This window comes from Falco peregrinus, chromosome 1, assembly GCF_023634155.1.
Source record: "Falco peregrinus isolate bFalPer1 chromosome 1, bFalPer1.pri, whole genome shotgun sequence".
NCBI lineage: Eukaryota > Metazoa > Chordata > Aves > Falconiformes > Falconidae > Falco > Falco peregrinus.
Window position 1 is genome coordinate 44,490,789 of NC_073721.1, and position 19,716 is coordinate 44,510,504.

Consider the following 19,716-nt stretch of genomic DNA (forward strand, 5'->3'; position numbering starts at 1 on the left):
TTACGTCGGTGCTCAGCAATTTTCTAATTGTTGGTTTAAAGCTGACAGAGCTTGAAGGGAACCTGAGATATTTGTGGAGTCTGATGGTTGGGAACGTGGTCATCTGTGTCATTTGCCTTTCCTTGGGCTCCCTCCCTCCTTCCTTGTCTCCTGGTCTCTGTGGAGCTGGCTGCCTCTGGCTCTTTCTGCAGCTGGTTCACAGAGGTGAGGCTGGTTCCAGGCTGTCCTTTCTTTCAAACCAAGGAAGTTTCACATCCCTGGCACGTGATTTTGGCAGTCTGCTGGGGTCAGTGTGAGTGTCCCACCCTGACCCAGCTCTGCCCTGCACTCTCTCCCTTCCAGCCAGCTGGTGCAAAGGGCCATCCCCTGGTCGTGACCTGCCAAGTCCGACCTGTGCCTCGTGCTGTCTCTTGTCCTTGCCCAGAGAATGTCAGAGGAGGGAAAGGCCAGCCAAGAGCAGGTGGCTCTGCAGGACCTGCTGCTTTAAGGGTCTTACCGGGACCAAAGCAGAAGATGGTGCAGCAGGACCTGGCCCGTGCCACCACCAGAGCCTTGCAGTGGCTGTTATAACGCATGTGTCACTATTCCCTTTGAGCTGCGGGCTTGCATCAGCCCAGCTTGAAGGTGTCAGCTGCCTTCCTGGCTGGCCGTAGGACTGTGGGTTTATCTCTTATCTGCGTCACCTCTTTTGCTTCATTAGTTGTGCAGCTGCCCCATTAACAGCAGTTATGAAGACAGCAAACAGAGGGCATCGGCTGACCCACGTGAAGATGGAAGTTGGGGACCCTGACAGTGGTGTTGGTAGGGGCTTCAACTGTCCTGTGCTGCCACAGCCCTGGCTATCCACCAGCCCCTCTGTGTGTCCCAGAGGAACGAACTGTCCCCAGAAGAATGAGGCAAATCTGCTCAAGGTCACTGGACAGAGCTGAACGCAGAACCAAGCTCTGCTGCATCCAAGCTGCGTCTGGCCTCGATGATCTTAAAGGTCTTTTCCAGCCTAAACAATTACAGGATTCTGTGGTGCTCTGGCTCCAGGTCCTTTTCTCCTGTCAGTGCCACTCGGAGCATCCTTCCAGCCTCACTGAGCATACTCTGTCCTTTCATCAGAGTGAAGGGTAAACAGGAGCCCTTCTCTGGTTTCTCATTATTGCCAGCATTATTTTGTATAGCTCCGTCAAGCTCCCCACACATTATCTCTTCTCTAAATTTAACAGGCCTAATCTTTTTGATCTGTCCTTTCACAAGCACCTTCATCTACCACTAATCATTCTTGTTTCCCTCTTCTGGAACTTTTCTCTCTGCATCTCTGTGCTGGGCAGGCAGAGACGTGACCAGGGAATGCGCTCACAGCAAGGGCACACGTTTGCTTGGATATTGCCATTACGCTAGTTTTAAAGCTATTCTTGATATGGTTCTTAAGTTTGCCATCATGTGTTTTTGTTGCAGGCTTACTCGATCGTTCTCACAGCTGCACCCTGAGCAAGGTGGTCCATGAGTTATTGGTTGTAGTCTTTCGCCTGTGTCCTCTCTGGTCATTGAAGAGGCATCAGCCACATCTCGGCCAGTGGCAAAGTCCTGCCTAGTTCTTCAAAGCACCTTTACCGACCCCTTCTGACACTTCTAGTCTGAACTAACCCCAACAGTTGAGTGTTGCTGGCAGATCTCGACTCCCTCCTGGGCTCGCTCTCACACTGCTGCTGCGGGCGTCTTAGGATTTTCCTCCTCAACTTCTGGATGTTCAGTAACCAGCTCCCAGGTTCTCCTGTTCCTTTGCATCTCTTTATTGCTTCTCAGGGAGAAGCAGTATGTGCCATCTCTCCCTCTGCATCTATTTTTGCAAGGTCAGAGGAGCACACAGGTCTCCATATATGACCCTCCGTGGCCTGCAGTGGGCAGGGAGGGAAGCTGCCATGGCTCCTTGGCATTCAGAAGCTCTGGCAATGCTGGCAATAATGAGAAACCTCATGGCTCCTTGGCATACAGAACCTCTGTAATCCCTTAAATAGCCCGAGCATACCTATTTGCACAAGTGCCGTGCAGTGGATTTGGAGGATTTCTTCTGCCCTCCTCTGGAAAGCAGGCTGGAGCAAGTGAAGTGCTCCTGGAGGTTTCTGCTGCTCTGAGGCCATGCCACCTCTCTGCTGCCGTGGCGGCCACCCACCAGCCCAGGACAGTCCTGGGGCTTCCTGCCACCCCGGAGCAGCTGCCTGATCCTGCAGCCATGGTGGGGTGGGGGCTGGGTGAAAGAGCTGAAGCAGCAGAAACTCAGCCCTGCAAGAAGCAGCCGTGAGTTTCAGCCAGCTCCGTTAACCGAGCTGGATCACCACTGTGGGGCAGGTGAAGGGAGGGCTGCTTGTGAGTGCTGAGCTGGATGGCAAGAGCCAGACCCTCCTTGGGAACAGCCCTGAGCTGACAGCTGGCACTTTGGCAGTCTTCACCTGCCCGAAGTAGTGCTCTGCAGCCTCTCTGTGCGGACTGTGGGTCCCAGAGTTTCTCCAGGCTCCTGCATCTTGCCCTTGGTTTTACACTGGGGGTGGAGTGCCTGGTACCCCCGGCCCAAGGCCCCTGTAAAAGGCACCTGGAATTTTCTTTAAGATTCATTTCAAAACAAAGCAAAACATAATCAAACTGCTGCAGTCTCCCCTTGAGAACTGCTGGGAGGAGCGTGATTCAAGGTAATGGTGTTTTTCTTTGCTCTTGAGCCAACTTTGCTCTACAGCAGTCTGTCCGGGAGTTGCCCTGGTGCTACTAGAATATAAAAAACCTGGCAGAAATGGGATGCCAAGACCACGGCACTGCAGAGTATGAGAGGGAACCACAGGGATGGACTGTGCCCTCTGCTTTGATGGTGGTAGCTGCCAGGCTAAAACCCTCTGTCTGAAAGGGTCAGTCGTGCTGCTGTTGAGACTCTGGCTTATGCTCCCGGTTGCATCCCACACCCTTTGCTGGTTACACTGCAGTTGGGACAGCCTCTCACCACTGGGTAACTGTCCCTGAGTGTGGCTGTTGGCAGGGTCAGACCCTGCTCACAAAACACCCTCACCCAGCAGGACTCTCAGGACTAGGATTTGCATCAGTTTCAGACAGCCCGAGGTGGGTCAGTGGCTCTTAAGGTAAGCACAGAGCCAGGGTCCTGCTGCCCCTGTCACCTCTGACAGAGCCCTACGAAGTCGTGATCACTTCTGCCACCCAGGGACTCTGCACCAGCTCACTCTTCTTCTCTGCTTGATTTCTCATAAAGATCACCTCTCAGGTGGTCTGAGCGGTGTCTGTCACCCCACAGACCTCAAGACAGCCAGGGTCGTGAGCAGGGGTCCCTCCTGGCCCATGCAGCAGGATTTCTCTCTGCCTTTTCTTCCCTGTTCTTGTGCTGCCTCCACCAAGGATGTCCTCCTGGGGGTGCCTGGAGAAGCCACGGCTGGGTTATATCAGCACTAGGTGACACTGTGGCACAGCCACTCTGCCCTCGGTGCCCATTGCTGGATGCACTAGTGGAAGGGACATGTTGCCCCAGGAAGGCCAAGTGAGAGCAGCGGATGCCTTGTCAGGGGTCTTGTTAGCCTTGAAGCCTCGATGGTGGTTGCGTCGACCGTCTGGATGCCATAGGCAGAGCAGCACAGCCTAGCAGGAGTCGAGCGGGAGTAGGCATGCAAGTTGCCCGTATGTGTGCCAGTCCTGCTGCCACAGCCCCTGGCCTTCTTCCGTCTCAGCTGGCAATGCTGTGCCTGGAGAGGAGCTGGTGCAAGCTCTGGCCCTGTGCTCCTGTGAGCTTCAGCACAGCCGTAGCGTAAACCAGAGGCGATGTCCAAGTGCGGGGGCTGTGCTGCGGTTCCTGGATCAGCTGCTCTCTCCTCAGACAAGCAACTGGCTTCCCCTCCTTGCTGGAGCAGTCGATGGATCTCTAGTGCTTTATACTGAGCTGAGCTTTGCTGGTGATACCCCAGATGGCTGCTTTCACCCCAGGGAAGTTCTGGGTAGCGCTGGGGGAAACTTGGATGACAGCAGAGTTGACATAACAGACCGGGCAGCGGTTAGTCATGGCTTCTCACTGGGATAAGAGTCTGGAGAATTAATTCCAGTCCTCTGAGGCTTCCTTAACTCAGCGACAGAATGAGATGGAGTGAACTGAAAAGGATCATATTGACTCTCCGTGTTATCTTAGACTTAGAAATTCTCCCCCCTCCCTCTTTTCTCCTCTTCTCCAAGATGGAGGTCAGTAATTTAAAGGGATGTCTCGTTCTGCTTGCATTGCACATAAAGAAAGTAAAACTGTGTTTTGACAGAGCTGAACAGAAGCCTGTGGTTAAGCAAAGATATGAAAGAGCAGTTTTAGAGAGGTGCCTTATCAGGAGGAGGGTGAATTGTGATACGGGAGCGAGGAGGAGTGGCGCTGAATGCCCTAGAAGCAAAGAGGAAGAGGACCTGGGAAGAAGGGGGCAATGCCAGATGAGTGCTATATCTTGAGCGTGGCTGGGCTGCGGGGGAAGCTCCTGATGACAGCAAAGGCCCTGGCCAAAAAATGAAAGCTGGTAGGAGCAGCTGGGGAGGAAATAAGAGGAGAGGAGAAATGAAATGCAGCTGTCTCAGAACCGACAGTTTACAGGGCGTTGGAGGCTGTGGTGAGGCATCCGAGGTGAACCCTCCCTGCTGCACACAGGGATCTGAGGTTTGGGGCTTCTGCAGATGGTTCCTGGCCTCCCAGATCAACAGGAGGGATTGGAGATGGAGGTCTTGATATTCTTTGGGGGCTGTTTTAACCAAGCTGGCCTGCAGATCTAGTTAATGGAGGAGACTGGGCAGATTGGTCTGACTTGGTATCCTAAACAGGCTCCTCCAGGCTTCACAGCCTGGTCCTTTACTGGCTGTCAGCTTGAGTGCTTGGTCTCCAGCCACCAGCACTTGGCCCCTCTCCCTCATTTTTCTTGGTCCCTCCAGTTGCTGTGTCCCTCGTTTGGTGGTGGGTTAGACTGAGTAGCTCCGCCCTGGTGGGAGAGGAAGGTGTATCTTCCTAACAGGAAAGCCCTGCAGGGCTCACCCCGTCCTGATTCCACAGGTAGGAGACCAGATCCTGGAGGTGAATGGCAGGAGCTTCCTCAGCATCCCCCACGACGAGGCAGTGAAGCTGCTCAAGTCTTCCCGCCACCTCATCATGACAGTGAAGGACATCGGGAGGCTGCCCCATGCCCGCACCACCGTGGATGAGACCAGGTGGATAGCAAGCTCCCAGATCGGAGAGACCCTCGTCAATTCAGCAGGGTATGTGCTCGCTACACCCCAGTGCAAGCTTGCTGTGTAGGTCTGTCGGCTCAGAGCTCCCGCTCGCAAGGTGCACACAGCAGGGTGCACGGGCAGCCTGTTGGTGGGAGCACCCCCAGTGCTCGGGTGTGTGGCCTCCATATCCAGTGCTTGGAAGGCAGCATCTCCAGCCTGGACATCAGGTCTGGGCAATGTTCTGCTCCCCCTTCCCTCTTCTCTCAGGCCAGAAGCTTTCAGTTTGCAGGCACGGAGGGGAAGGTACATAACAGGACTTGTGCCAGGTACTGACCAGTGGGCACGCTGTGCTCGGTGCTAACTGATCTTCTCCCTCCTCGCAGGGCAGTGGGCAACCATGCTGCGGAGGTGACAGCCAGGGTAAGAGATACAAATCCTTCCTGATGCCTTGTGAAAAAATCACTGTTACTGTCTTTTCTTTTCCATGGGAGGGAGGGCTTTCTGCTCCTGATTATAAAGGGGATGCTAGCTTTATGAGGACGGGGGTGGGGTGGGGGGGTAGGTGGCTTTAGCCTTTCTTCTCGCCTCATGTTGCCAGCTGTGTTTCTGCAAGCACATAACGTGAGCCCCGTCTCCTGTGCCGCTGGTGGGTCAGTTCTGCAGTGCATCTGGTACCTCCTAACCTGGGAATGATCCCATTAATGGGCCAGGCACAATGATCACATGTGGGCAAGGGCTGTGGGGACCCCCTCCACCCTGCAGAGGTGACCGTGGTGCCTTCCACACAGTGGCTGTCTCTGGGCCCTGACAGCTCCTAGGATCTTTCCCACCCCAAAGCAGAGCTGAGCCAGCCCTCACCAGCACACCAGTTGGTGGCAGGGCTGCAGCAGTGGCAGGGATTCACCCAGTGCTGTGACTGCAGCCCTGTGACTGCATGTCTTCTCCCAACACCTTTTTGCAAAGTATGTTTCTTTCAAATGGAAATGAAGCAGCAAGGTTTCACAGGTGGCTCTCACTGATAACGGCTGTTTGCTGGCAATACATGCCCCCGCCCCCAGCCTCAGCTCCCGTCAGCATCTCTGGGGTAGTCAGGGTCTTGACTGGCTCCATATCCCTGTGCTGAGAGTGCCAACACTGCCTGGGAGGGGAACAGCAAGGATCTCCTCTTAGAAATCCCTCTCAGAATAAAAAGCCTTTCATCTGCAGCCAGACTCGTCCCTCCCTGGGACTCCTTTGGTTGCCAGTGACTCTATCTTCACCGGGGTCTGCTTCGAGCTTGCAGTGGGCGCAAGTGTGCCTTTCACACAAGATGGGAAGCTTGCCTCTCTCTCATGGCCCCAATCCCCCCAGGAAGGAATACAGCCTGCTATTAGATCAGTAGCTGGTCATGGGACGGCATCCCTGCTTGCTGAACAGAGCTGGGAAGCTGTTCTCTATTCAGCTGGTGCTGCATAAACTCTTGGCTCTGGAGTTGCCCAGACAAGTAGCCACACTAAGTGAGCGGCCGTGCTGGTGGATCCCTGGGGGTACCTGCCTCCGGTCCTCCTCAGCATCCCCCTGCCAGTCCTGCTTTCCAGCTTCACCACCGGTAGCTGGCTGAGAGCAGCGAATGGAACAGGCAGCTTGGGCTGGCAGGCAGAGCAAAGCAAGGGGGCAGTTCTCAGTCCTGCTGGTGCTGCCCAGCTGTCTCAGCAAAGCCCCTTCAGCAGCTGATTCCTTGTCATCCCTTGGCAAACCTCTCTCCTCTCTTCCGCAGCCTGTGTTTTACCGGGGCCTGGCTGGCTCCCAGGTGACACTGAGCAGCATGGTGAACCAGACCCGCGTCATGCTGGAGGAGCAGGCACGGCACCTGCTGAACGAACAGGAGCGGGCCACCATGGGGTACTACCTTGATGAGTACAAGGAAGGCAACATCTCCGTGGATGCTCTGGTCATGGCACTTTTCGAGCTACTCAACACACACGCTAAGGTGAGGCCCACACCAAGGTCAGGGACAGTTTCTTGTACCCAGTGGACTGAGCAGAGCCATTGTCACGGTGTGGCTCGGTGCCTCCAAGGTTACCTGCTCAGGGTCAAGGGTGAGGGTAGGAAGGCAAAATCCCGGATGCAGGACATCATGGGGGATACAGGCTCGTGTTCAGTGGCTCCTCTGGTAAAGTCGGGGACCAAACCTCCTCATGCGTTACCTGCTAGTACAGCTCATTACTGCTGTTGAGCAGTGTGGGAGGATGGGTCTTCTGCCAGGAATATGGTCGTGCTCCAACCTCTCTTTGGTTGTCTGTCTGCCTGGCCCAGTTCTCACTGCTTTCAGAGGTGCGGGGCGTGATCTCCCCGCAAGACCTCGACCGCTTCGACAACCTGGTGCTGAAGAGAGAGATCGAGTCCATGAAGGCACGTCAGCCCTCAGGACCCAGCGCGGGCACCGACTCCTACTCTATGATGTCCTACAGTGACACCGTCTCTTCCTCGAGCAGCCACTTCACTGCCACCACCGTCAGTTCAGCCCGGGTAAGTCCCTCCTGGCTGTTCCTTTTTCTTTCAGCACCTGCTCCTGGCAGCCCTACAACAAACTCATTTCCCTGGTGCTACAGAAGCATTTCACTCCGCAGAAACCCTGTTCAGTCTGCTTCCCCAGTGGATTCCTCCGAAGCCTTTTTCTTTTCCCTTGCAGGCTGGGTGCAATAGCGTGATTTGTAGGTGTAATAGGGTGATGTCGTGACACGTGTTTGGTATCTCTGTGCTCCTGAGACTGAGATTCTACTGACCTCTGCACGGGGGCTGAGCCTGGTGCTAAATGTCACTTTGTCCCCAGCGAGGGAGGAAGTCTGCCTCCCTTCCAGGACCTCCACTGTGCAATGCGAGCTGCCTCCACGCAGAAAGCTCAGCCCCTTGTCACTGCCATACCGTGCCTGCCGCTATTCACCAGCTCTGGCTGTCACTTTTAAATCACCTCCTTAAAGACGCTGGCTGCCTGCTCCCCGTCCCAGTGGGGCCGCAGCAGCCAGGCCAGCTGCATCCTGTCCCAGCCCCTGCCCACTCTCCAGCATTAAGTGGCAGTGCTCCCACATCTCTCTGCCAGGCCTTCATCGCACGCACAGTCTAATTAAGTTATCGTAATCACCTCAGAGTGTGCAGGCACACAGCCCCGAAATTAATTTCCTAGCCATAAAATGCCTTTCATCATAAATGCATTAGCAACCTTGGAAATTAAAACCTTCATGAAAAGAACGGATGACGATGGGCTTTCTGCTCATTTGACAGCAAGCAAGGCAGCCCATGGCCAGGGCGAGTGGGCTTGTGCTGGGAGGGCCCAGGCAAAAGCCAGCAGGGAGAGAGGTGGGGGGCTTTCCTGGGGCTGTGCCTGCCTACACCGTTTGGTCCAGCCTCCTCGGGGAGTTTCAGAGCATCAGATCTGTGCTTTTGTCCTGTTGATTTCACAAATACCCATAGGAAAGCCATCTGCTCTGTTCAGGGTGGATTACGGTGCGGTCCTCTCTGGATCAGGGTAAACAAAGCGATTTTTGCTCTGCTCTCCAAAGGCCTGCTGGAAAATCTTCCTGAAGTATCAGAGGGCTAACACAGGTCTGCCAGGACTTGTGCACTGAGCGTGACACCCTGTTCTCACGCTACCCCCGTGCCTGGGGCTGTACCTCGTGCTTCAGCTGTGCCGTGCTCTCCCTCCTGCGCCATGACACCCCGTGCCAAGCGCGGCTGCTGGGCCTGGTGTGAGCCATGGCTCTGCTGCGCCTGGCACATGAGCCCCACGGTCAGGGAGGGAGACCGGGGTGCAGTTCTGGCATAGAGAAGAGGGTGGGCACCGCTGTTTTAAAAGCTGCCTTCAAGAGCACGTGGTCGCACTGCAGGCCCTCCCTGACAGTGTGGCACCTCGTTCCAGGGGCGTGAGAACATAGGTCCCTCTGAGCTCTGCCTGGGGTGGTGGGGACGCTACCACTTGAGGTGGTTGTCACCACTGCTTGCTGAAACAACTGCCAAGCAAAGAGCACCAGCGCAGGCTGGATGGGTGCTTATCTCAGCAAGCAGGAGAGAGAGAAGAGGCACAGAGCTCCCAAACTGTTCCCTCTGCCACCCGAAGCCCCTGCTGCCGTTGCCCTCCCCAGCATCTCTCGCGGGAGGGGCTCATCGCAGCTGGATGTGGATTCTGCAGGGTGGGTTTTGGGGGAGGAGGGTCGCGTTATGCCGGGATTTGCTTGTCTCACTCATTTGTTCTGCATCCTCCCTGATGTTCTGTTGTCGCTTTTATGCTTGTTTTAATCTGCTTTTCCCCTCGCACATCCCCAGGAGCGACTCTTGTGGCTAATAGACCTGATGGAGGTAGGGGCTGTCAGCGAGACGGGGAGCTAGAGTACTGTGGTTGCCATAGTAGACGGGTTGAGAGTGCGTGCGAATGTGCATCGTGGGGGAGGCGGGCACGGGCCATCCAGGGACCAGCATGCGACTCGGCCATGCGAACAGCCTCCCTGTTTCACCCATCTCTGCCTTTTCTTCCTGTGGCTCGGCTGAGCCGTTCCAGAGTCCCTTTCCCCAGCTCGGCAGCAGGGCTGCCAGCCTCGGTGCTGCAGTGCAGACCAGATTCAGCCTTGAACCAAACCCAGCTGATACCAGTGTCCTGCTGGTACTAAAGCTCCGAGTGCCACTGAGAGCTGAAGGCTGGGGCTGTAGAAGGACCAGCAGCATTGATGCCTGATGGACCCCAGACTGCCCTTCCTGCCTTGTTGCCTGCTTTTACCTGCTGCTGTGCTGTCTTGCTACATGGGCACCCTGGCTAAATACCAGTAGGCTGGTCACATCCTACCACGCATCCTCAGGGATGGGAGAGAATTTTCATTACAGGCCAGGTGCCTGCACAAATCCACGCTACAGTGCAGGAGGGGTCGGTATACTCGCGTTGTGCATGTTCAGCCTTGGAGAAATCCTCATGCAGACTTAGAGGAGGCCAGATGTGGATGTGGCGAGAGCCTCGGAAATCCCTCTGTTGTAACAAAGCTCTTGGTTGGGAGGAGGCTGGAAAAAGCTGCTGGCTTGTGCCCTGCAGTGCAGCTTCATGGTGCAGGGTGCATTCCCTCCTCCTTGTCCGGGAGGAAATCACAGGGGTCAGCGGGTTGAGCACACACCGCGAGCAGTGGAGCTGGGAGCAGCTAGTGCTGCTTTGGGAGAGAGGACCTCTGGTAGCTGTGAACGTGGCTCAAAAGCCAGATTCCTCTGGGAATGGCACAGCTAGAAGAGAACAGCTGTAGTGCTCCCAGAGGGAGTTTATCACAGGCACCCTGAACCGTGGGACACAGATTTCTTTGGCTTCATGACCAAAGGCGGTGACGCTAGACCAGACTCCCTGTCCCATCAACTCTCCGTGAGTCAGTGGGTGAACTTACACCAAAAATAACCAGTATGGGGCTGGTCAGGACCTACCATGCGAAAAGCGTTTCCCTTATGGGATGCTGGAATGATACTTGGAAATGAGACAAAGCCATGTCTGATGGTGCCACCGATGGATGACGTGTGTCTGCCTAAGTGTCACCATCACCTCTTGCAAATCTTGGATCTCAGGTTGAGTCCTGCAAAGCAGAGGTTAATTGTGGACTGCAATAATCATGTGTAACTTGTCTTATCAGAGCAGCATGAATTTCTGATTGCTTACAAGCAAGGCAGCCTAGCATTTTCTTTGTCCCTCCTGCCCCAGCCTTCGTTGTGCGGATTAAGGAACTGAAATCCTTGTGGATTTCGTTTTGCTTCTCCACAGCCTCCTAGCAAAGACATTGCCATCCAAAGGTGCCTTCTCCTCCCAGGGCACGATTCCACAGGTGGTGACTTGCCCCCCAGCTCCCTGAAGCTGCAGGATTGGGCCCCGTGCAGTAACCCAGTTGAGTTGCTCACCCCTTCTGTCTTTGGTCTCTGTTTCACAAGGAGTGTAATTAAGGAGAGGATGGCGCTGAGCAGTTCCTTTCTCTGGAAAGTGAATCTCAAGCGCAAAAGCCCACAGCCTCTTTGGCAGCTGTCAGGTGATGTCTGCATCCCCAGAGGGAGAGCAGAACGAGAGCAGAGAAACAGGGGACATCTTCTGCATCTATGTCCCCCAATACAGAGCTGCCCCAGCTCCCAGCTGGTCCTCTGACCCCTTCCAGGACAGGCACAGACATCCCACGTGGAGGGTTCCTAAGTGATGATCCTTTCAGGCGGTGAGGATAGAGATGAAGCCACCCTGTGGGTGTCATGGAATCACCCTCAGAGCCCCCGAAGTCAGAGAGGTCTGTGCTCAGGCTGAGGCAGAGCCAGGGCTCTGGGGCTCCTCCAGCCCTGTGGATGCTTTCAGGGGTGGGAGAGGGAAGGGGAGAGAGGAGGAAAGCTGGGCTTATTCTCAGACTGGTGCAGCTGTTCAGAATTTAAAGCCTGCAGGATTCAGACTGAGTAGCTCTGCAAAGCTCTTGTTAGCAGTAACTGGAAAATAAGGGACTCATTTGGAGCTGTGAGGTTAATTAAAGGTTGGGTTTTATTCCCCAGGGAGGTGGCAGTTTCTCCACCACTTAATCTGCAGACGGAAACTGGCTGCCTGTCTGAAAGATGCTCTCCAGCTCCATCACTCCTGCTGTGGACTCTGTGTAAGAGAGGAAGGACAACAGTTTTTCAGCTGCACCCTGCAGAAGGGCTGGAAGGGTCTCGCCTGGCCCCCAGTTTCTATAAGTAACTAGAAGATAGATGGGGTAAAGGAGCAGAGAGCGGTAGGAGGGAGCAGCCTCCTCGGTAAATGCTCATTTTTCAGAGCAGTGGCACATGGCTTCAATGGGTCTTTCAAGGGAAATCCAGGAAAGCACAGTCTTAAAATAGCCAATTCCTGAAAGCAAATGTGCTCAGCTTAAAAGCCGTTACATTTTATAGCCCAGAGCAATTTCTATTTAATTGCTTTTGCCCCCAAAGTACTAAGCTTGGGGAAAGGCAAATCTCTTGCTTGTACACTTCAGCAGAAAAAGTGCCTGAAGAAGATGAGCAGTATTAGTGTCCCTGGCTGGTCAGGGAGAGCAGAGCCAGGGCAGCGGGATTCGGGCTGGGGGGGGGGCGGGGGCGAGGGCATGGGGTGCAGCTGGCTGTGCCCACCCTCCATTTGCCAGGAGGATTCAAGTCTCGGTGCAGACTGGTCCACACTATGAGGCTGGGGCTGGGACACAGCATGTGGTGTGCTCTGGAGTGGGCTTGATGTCATGGTGATGGGCACAGGGTGGCAGGTCAGGGGGGAGATGCCACTGGCACATTTTAGGGGGGCATTGGGCAGACTCTTTTTGTTTTAGTAGCAACGTGCCCGTAGCTGTTTGACGGCAGGCTGCTCCCGGTCGCATTGCAGGGGTCTGGTCTTTGTGCCTTCGCTAAGAGCTCGGTGAAGGCAGGTTGAGGCTGGTAGAGGCAGGGCTGGAGAGGGAAGAGTTAGGGACACAGCTGAGATCCTCCCAGACACAGCCAGGCTGGTGCTGAAATGTCACCGTCTCTGCCTTGGCTCCTTTCCTCGTGCACGCAGCCATTTGGCTGGATTAAAGGCTCCGGGCAGCATCTGAAGGTGGGCTGGTGCAGGGGGAGGGTGATGCCTGGGCAGTTTCTGCAGAACGGCGAGAGCAGGGAGCTCTGCGGCCAGAGCACTGGTGCAGTTTGGTGCAGTTTCCCCAGCACTGCGTTTTGTCCAGCTGAGCATCTTTCTGCCTTGGCATCATGCAGGGACATGATGGCACTCGAGCTTTTAAATTCATTGGCACGTCAATCAAATCTGAAGTCCCATTGCTAATGTGTGCACAGCCCAGAGCAGTTCGTGCTCATTTTAATCAATATGAAGGCAGGTCGCTTTTGAAATAGCCCTACCTGGCTCTTCCTCCAGCCTCAGACATACAGGATCACCCCATCCTTCATGCCAGTGCTTGGATTTGCACCATCCTGTGGCATGTCGGGTCTGGCTGAAGCCTGATCCTTCCCTTCCTGCTGCCATGCACTTCAGCCAAATCTGTCTCTGCCCTGGCTTGCCACACGGTCAGTGACCCAAGAAGGAGTAGGGGATGTTTCTCTTTCAAAAGCCACCTGCCTTTACCTTGAATTAATTGATGATGAAATCAACCATTGTCAGAGGAAGGAGTGGTTTCCCAAGCTAATACTTTACCTGTCACCCCCTGAACAAGCCGTTTATTTTAGTTTGCATTCTCCAGGGTTCCTTCTGAAGACACAGAGATAAAAGCACTTTCCATCAATGTTTTTGCTGCTTCTTTAATGCTCTTAATTGTCTCCCGTGTCTATTTTGGGATGCTAACATCTTACAGGCACAGCAGCAGCCTCCAGCAGATGGGGGAAATGCAGATGCACCAGCATTTCAACTAATCAGTTGTTTACCCTGCAATAAATAACACGCAGTTAAACACAAACTGTACCCTGCCCATTCCAGCACAAACTAACAAACATCCCTATGAACGTGACAGAAATTAAGTACACCCTTTCTGAGCAGCAGCAGCACCTCTCCAGATCAGGAGTCACTGTGGCAGGGGAGTGCTGAGCCTGGGTTTGCTCTTACTGGGCCTTGCAGGGGAGCCAGGTGGAGCTGGGGATGTGCACTGCCAACAGAGCATCCCCCAGAGTAGTACCTGCCCGGGGCAGAGCCAGCAGCAGACCCATGCCTCTGGCCTCAGGACCAGCTGGGCTCAGCCCCCTCCAGGGCCAGGCTGCGCACCCAGCCTCCGCTGCACACCCCCAGCTCTGCTGTTGCTTAGCCAGGGGGCCCGTCTGCTTTGCTTGACTATCCACGTCCTCTCCTTGGGTCCATCCTGACTGACAGCTGCCCCTGCACAGACAGGCTGACAGACCCCCATAGCCCTTCTTGATTTCTGGAGCTTCTGGCGTCTTCAGAGCTGTGTTTTCTAATGGAATTTTGACTCATAAAGGGAAAGCAGTGGCAGCAGCTGGTGTTTGCACAAGACTGCTCTGGCTTGCAAGGGAGGGAAGTTTTAAACTTTTCTATTGCCCTTTTCCCGGGAAAGATCCAGGTATTGAACCTGCAGCCCTCAGAGCTGGTTCCCCCCCTCCTTCCAAATCAAAAGGAGCAGAGCAGCTGAGATTTGGGTTAAGAGGAGCACACTCCACTGCGGAGGAGGTTCCCCCAGTAAGTCAGGTTCATAGCATGCCTTGGGCAGCCTTCTTAGTTTGGGAGAGTCTGTATCTCCAACAAAGTTGCTTTGTTCCTATGTTGTGTGAGTCTCCAGGGAACCTCCAAGGAAACAAAAACCTTTGAGTGAAAGACTGGCCTTGTGTGGGGGTTTTGGGTGATAACCTGCATCCCTCTGCATGTTCCCTGTCATGCTGGCCCTGTGGTGGTTGCTCCTTGCTGGTGTGACGGGGTTTTCTCTTCTTTCTTTGCCCTACCAGAACACCTCAGAATTGGAGGCAGGTGGAGTCGACCACCAAAGTAGCATCAACACCCTGCCGGACATCTCCCTGGTAAGGCACCGCACTGTGCTGCTGCACCTCGGGTGGGAGCTGGAGGAAAACTGATGACACTGGGTTCTGCCTCGGCTTCTGTAGCTCTTTGCTACATCAACATCCAATGGATGTCACTGTAGTCACTGAAGCAAGTTAATCAAACCAGTTAGGAAGAGGATTCTGACTGTCTGAATAAGAGTAGCATCTGTGTGAACGAAAGCAAAAGTTGGGTGGTTTGTCTTCTAATCATTCCCATTTGTGAGTCTTACTATCAATAAGATGAGAAAGGTGTTTCCGTGAAAATGAGCTCTTTTTGCCATGGTCACCGTGAGAAGGCAGGTGCAGGTGACTGTGAGCCTGGGGAAGTTCTTGTGGCTGGGCATGGTGTCCTAAAAACTTCTGCTCTTGGTTCGGCAGGATGATCTCTCCTCCTTCCCAGAGGAACCACCCAACTTCAAGCCTCCGCCTCCTCCTTCAGCCCCTCAGATGCTGGACCCCTCCACTGCCCAGCACAGGAACCCAGGGAAAGACAAGCCCAAGCGCCCTTCCTCCGAGTCCTCTCAGTCAGGCCTTTTCTTTGTGGCCCCCCGAAACCCCACGCCCCCCCCCAGCCACCCTGAGAAGGACACAGTCAGCGTGACCTCCACCGCTACAGCATCCACCGAGGAGTCAGCCCCCAGCGCTATCTATGCCACCATTTCCCCGGCCCTGCACAGCTCCAGGAGGCAAATGGATGCCCAGCTCTCCTTGGTCAGCCAGCACCCCATCGGTCCCTTCCCCAGGGTCCAGTCCCCAACGAGGTTGAAGAGCCCACCCCCAGAGAGCCCTGCAGTCCGGGGGCTTCAGAACCCCCCTTCCCCATCCCCTCCTCCTCCTCCCCCCCACCCGGCACCCCCTCCACCAGACAAGGGCAGCCCGCAGGCTGTGGCCAACCAGCACTTCATCATGGTGGAGGTGCACCAACCCAACAGCGAGCCTGACGTCAATGAAGTGAGACCCCTGCCCCAGGCCAGAGGTGGGTTATCAGCCACGGGGGGCGGAGAGGGAAACAGAAACAGGAGAAGATTTGGATCTCAAGGGCAGGAGCTGGGCGAGGGGGTTGGAAGAGCAAGACCTGCGTCAGGTCCTGAGCAAGTCACAGGGGAAAACATCGCCGTTTCGGTTCAGACTCCAGGTCAGCAGGGTGGGGTGAAAGCCCCAGAGCCCAGCTGGGCGCAGCGGTGTGCTGCTGTTGGGTAGCTGGGGGGTAGTTTGCTGTTTTTTCATTGATGAGTTTTCAATTCAGAAAATGGCTTGATGGCATCGTGGCAAAAAAAAAAAAAAAAAAAAAGCCAGGAACCGCATAAAGCCCCGCGCAGCGCTAGCAGCAGCAGCAGCGGTTAATCTCGGAGACGAAGCTGCAGCCCTGGATTTTGGCAGCCCTGGGAAACCTGTGAGGGCAGGGCAGGGGCAGCAGCTCCCCAAAGCCTCCCTGGGCTTCCCCCGCAATTCAGGCTGACCTTTGCTGAAAGACCGAGCTCTGTCAGGCAGCTGATGGCAACTTCTCTCTTGTGTGGGCTTGGCTGTGTTAGGTAATAAAATGTGCTTCCAGTGGGGTTTTAAAAGAAAAAAAAAAAAGAAGCGCTTCTGAGATTTTCCCATTAACCCCAGATTTTGGAGGGGGAAAAAAAAAAAAAAGGTCTTGATGGTGCCTACGCTGGTGCTGGGGCTCCGTGGGACCTGATGCGAGTGGCATTGTCGCCCTCCCGTGGCATTGTGACCCCCCTGCAGCTGCTTCATCCCTGGCAAGGCGATGGATGAGGGGGTCTGGATGCTGGCCGGATCCTGCCCAAGCGGTGTCAGCAGTGTGGCCCCGACTCCTCCAAGTCCCAGAGCCGATCTTCCAGGCCCCCAGCCCTCCCCATTGTACCGTTGTTCCTGATGCTTGTTCCCAGAGGCAGAACCTCCATCTGCACTCAGAGCCTTCATCCCCCAAGGGATGTCTGTCCCCATCTCCTCCCAAACCCTGTGCTGAGCATGGACTGGCTCAATCTGGCCTCCAGCAGGTCCCTCCATCCCAGTTTGGGATGTAGGTGGGATCCCAGGCTTGGGTTTGAAACGACTTGATGCTCCCTGTGCACAGCTCTGCTCTTGGGGAGGCGTCCTCTTGGGAACCTCGCTCTGAAGTCCAGCTCCACATCCCAGGAAGCCTGCCCAGCCCTGGGAGAGGGTGACATGTCCTCCCTCTGGTATGTGGTCCTGTGGGTGCTCGACTGGTCGCAGAGCCGCGCTGCCCGGCCTCTAACAGCCCTCGTCTCTCCCCAGCCTCCACGCTCTCCCAGCTGTCGGACAGCGGGCAGACCCTCAGCGAGGACAGCGGGGTGGACATCGGGGAGGTCGAGATGAGCGGCAAGGACAAGAGCTGGCAGCCGGTCCCTGGGAAAAGCCGAAGCCTCAAGGAGGCCACGAGGAGCGAGGGGGCGGCAGAAGGGGCCTCCAAGCCGGTGAGGCTGGGTGCCCGGGGGCCGCGGGGTGCTGCCCTTGCGGGGAGGTGGGCACCCAGGGCTGCCCAGGGGCAGTGCTGCTCCCCGCCGGCTCGACTGGCTGCCTGCCGGTTCTGCTCCCACTGCCTGCAGGCAGCACCCCCTTTTTCATGCTTTGATGGGTTATTTAGCGTCTTGTTTGATGAGCTGAGTCAGCTGGGTGGTGGGCTGAGCTGTGGAGAAGGGAGCCAGGGGCGGCTGAGCGGGACAGTGGATGGCTGATCCACTCCATCCAGGGTAAACCCCATCCCTCCCGGCTCCAGCAAACAGCAGCTTGGGACGTGGCAGAGTTCCTGGCTTTGAGGAGACATCTATGGGGCTTCACCGTCCCATCAGTGATGTCAGCTGTTGCCCAGAAAGGAAGGTGGCACCGGGTATCAGAAGTAAACTGGGGGGTTTCTGATGGTGGCCAGGTTGAGGGGTGTAGGCAGGCAGGCAGAGGGCTGCTCTGCTCTTCCCCAAGCCCGTCCACACCCACACGTGGTCGGGATCTTGGATGTCAGGAGTCGGAGAGCAACTGCAGGCAGCGTGTCTGTCCCGCTGCTGTGGGTGGGCTGCTGCCCTGGGGCCCCAGCTGAGGCAGCACCACAGGCAGACGGTGCCCAGCATCCATCGGCAGCGCTGCCATCTGTCCCCACAGCCGGGGCTCCTGGAGCCCACGTCGTGTCTGATCCGGGTGTCCAAGAGCGCACCGACCTTGGGGATCGCCATTGAGGGTGGAGCGAACACGCGGCAGCCGCTGCCCCGCATCGTCACCATCCAGGTAGGGCAGGCAGAGAGTGGGAAGAGCTGGATGCACATCCCACCCCTTTCCTCCCTGGGCAGGCTCAGGAAAGCCCTTCAGCCACGGCCAGAGCGCAGCGACAGCCCTGCCCCTGGTGGGGGGCGTTCTGGAGGTGTGCTTTCCCCCTCCTATAGCCCTGCATCTCCCCAGACATCAGAGGCGTCATTCTGCTGCAGGGGGGGGGTTGCTGAGGATCGCAGTCGTGTCCCGTGGATGAACCCGTACCATAAAGCGTGTCCTGGGATTTGCTGCAGACATTTCAGAGGGCTCTGGGCAGCCCCGAAAGCTTGGCTGGTGTCTCCAGATGTCTGGCAACTCCCATTTTCTGCTCAGACGGAGGGTTAGGGAGGGGGAATGGTGGATGATGGCTGGAGAACCGAGCCCTCGGGAGTGTCTCCCTGCACTGTTTTCTCTGCTGTTTACTTGGAGCAAAATTCAAGTTATTTACAGCAAAAGAAAAGCAGAGCCAACTGCGCCTTGGTTATTCTTGGCCCTCCCAGCTGGCACTGCAAGCAGAGGAGAAGCCAAATTCTTCCCCTCTTTCCAAAATGTGAAATGTTTCGCATCCATCATGTTCACCAGGTCAGGGTGAACATGATGGAAATGAAGTATTTTGCATTTTCCCCAAACCTGTGTTTCACCCTGGGTTGGGCATGAGCTGACCACCTCTCTCCTGCAGCGTGGGGGCTCGGCGCACAACTGCGGGAAGCTGAAGGTGGGCCACGTCATTTTGGAGGTGAACGGCACGGGGCTACGGGGCAAAGAGCATCGGGAAGCCGCCCGTATCATCGCTGAAGCCTTTAAGCTGAAGGAAAAGGACTACATTGATTTCTTGGTCACAGAATTCAACGTCGCCCTTTAGGAACCTGCCTGGGTTTGGGGAGCGTGGCTTGGGCTGGAGAGCACCCGGAGGGGGATGGAAGGCAGCGCCGCGGTGTGAAAGCAGCATCCCCACCACGCAGAGCCCTCACCCGCTGCACCACCCCGCACACGCAGATACCCCCAGCTTGTCCCCAAATGTCCCCTCACCCACTGCAGGCTCTCACTGGCTGGGTAGGGCAGGCTGAGAACGGGCAGAACTCAGTGCACATCCCTTAAAGTCTCCATCCCTGACCTCTCCAGGGTGGGGGCTGCCCCTTTGGGAACACCCTCTCCCCCTTGGCCAGGCTGGGGAGCGGGGCAGGAGGATGGCAAAGGTCTGGGTGTCCCCGCTGTCATTTGAGTGCCACACACAGAGCAAGATGGGCCCGTGGCTCAGGCTGGAGGGTGTTTCGGGTGGTCGCTGCTCCCTCGGGTGCTCGCCCCCCTGTGCTCAGGCAGGAGGTGCAGGCCACGGGTGGGGATGCAAAGAGAGCAACCGGAGGCCTTGTAAATTGCTGGCAATGTCGTCGTATTTATATATACAGAGCTTGTGCTTTTAATTTTTCAATAAATCTATCAGGTTAGAAAAAGCCTGCGTGTGGGTGAGGGGCAGGGACGCCTTTGGGGCACCCCAGCAGGGCAGGTGGGAGTGCGGTGGTGATGGGCATCATGGCTGGGCAAACCTGTCCCGTCTCCAGGGAGGCAATGCTCCATTCCATCCCAGTCCCCATCCCCACCAGGGCCATCCCCATCCCTGCCAGGGCCATCCCCATTCCATCCCAGTCCCCATCCCCACCAGGGCTGTCCCCATCCCTGCCAGGGCCATCCCCATCCCATCCCAGTCCCCATGCCCGCCAGGACCAGGACCAGGGCCAGGGCCAT

The 19,716-nt window shown here is 55.9% G+C and overlaps 1 protein-coding gene across 4 annotated transcripts in view; it reads left to right on the forward strand.

Moving 5' to 3' along the window:
- The window catches only part of WHRN (whirlin), a 54,804-nt gene extending 35,338 nt beyond the window's left edge, over positions 1–19,466 (forward strand). For 2 of the 4 annotated variants that reach the window (XM_055792250.1, XM_055792263.1), the window contains 10 exons: positions 5,054–5,256; positions 5,595–5,631; positions 6,968–7,180; positions 7,507–7,719; positions 9,511–9,543; positions 14,614–14,685; positions 15,085–15,682; positions 16,972–17,150; positions 17,830–17,952; positions 18,653–19,466. In XM_055792250.1, the coding sequence (XP_055648225.1) occupies positions 5,054–5,256; positions 5,595–5,631; positions 6,968–7,180; positions 7,507–7,719; positions 9,511–9,543; positions 14,614–14,685; positions 15,085–15,682; positions 16,972–17,150; positions 17,830–17,952; positions 18,653–18,835 (1,854 nt within the window). In that variant the 3' untranslated portion in view covers positions 18,836–19,466. The remainder of the gene's footprint in view (positions 1–5,053; positions 5,257–5,594; positions 5,632–6,967; positions 7,181–7,506; positions 7,720–9,510; positions 9,544–14,613; positions 14,686–15,084; positions 15,683–16,971; positions 17,151–17,829; positions 17,953–18,652) is intronic. The other 2 variants (XM_055792270.1, XM_055792255.1) reach the window with 2 other exon arrangements.
- Positions 19,467–19,716: the final 250 nt, after the last annotated feature.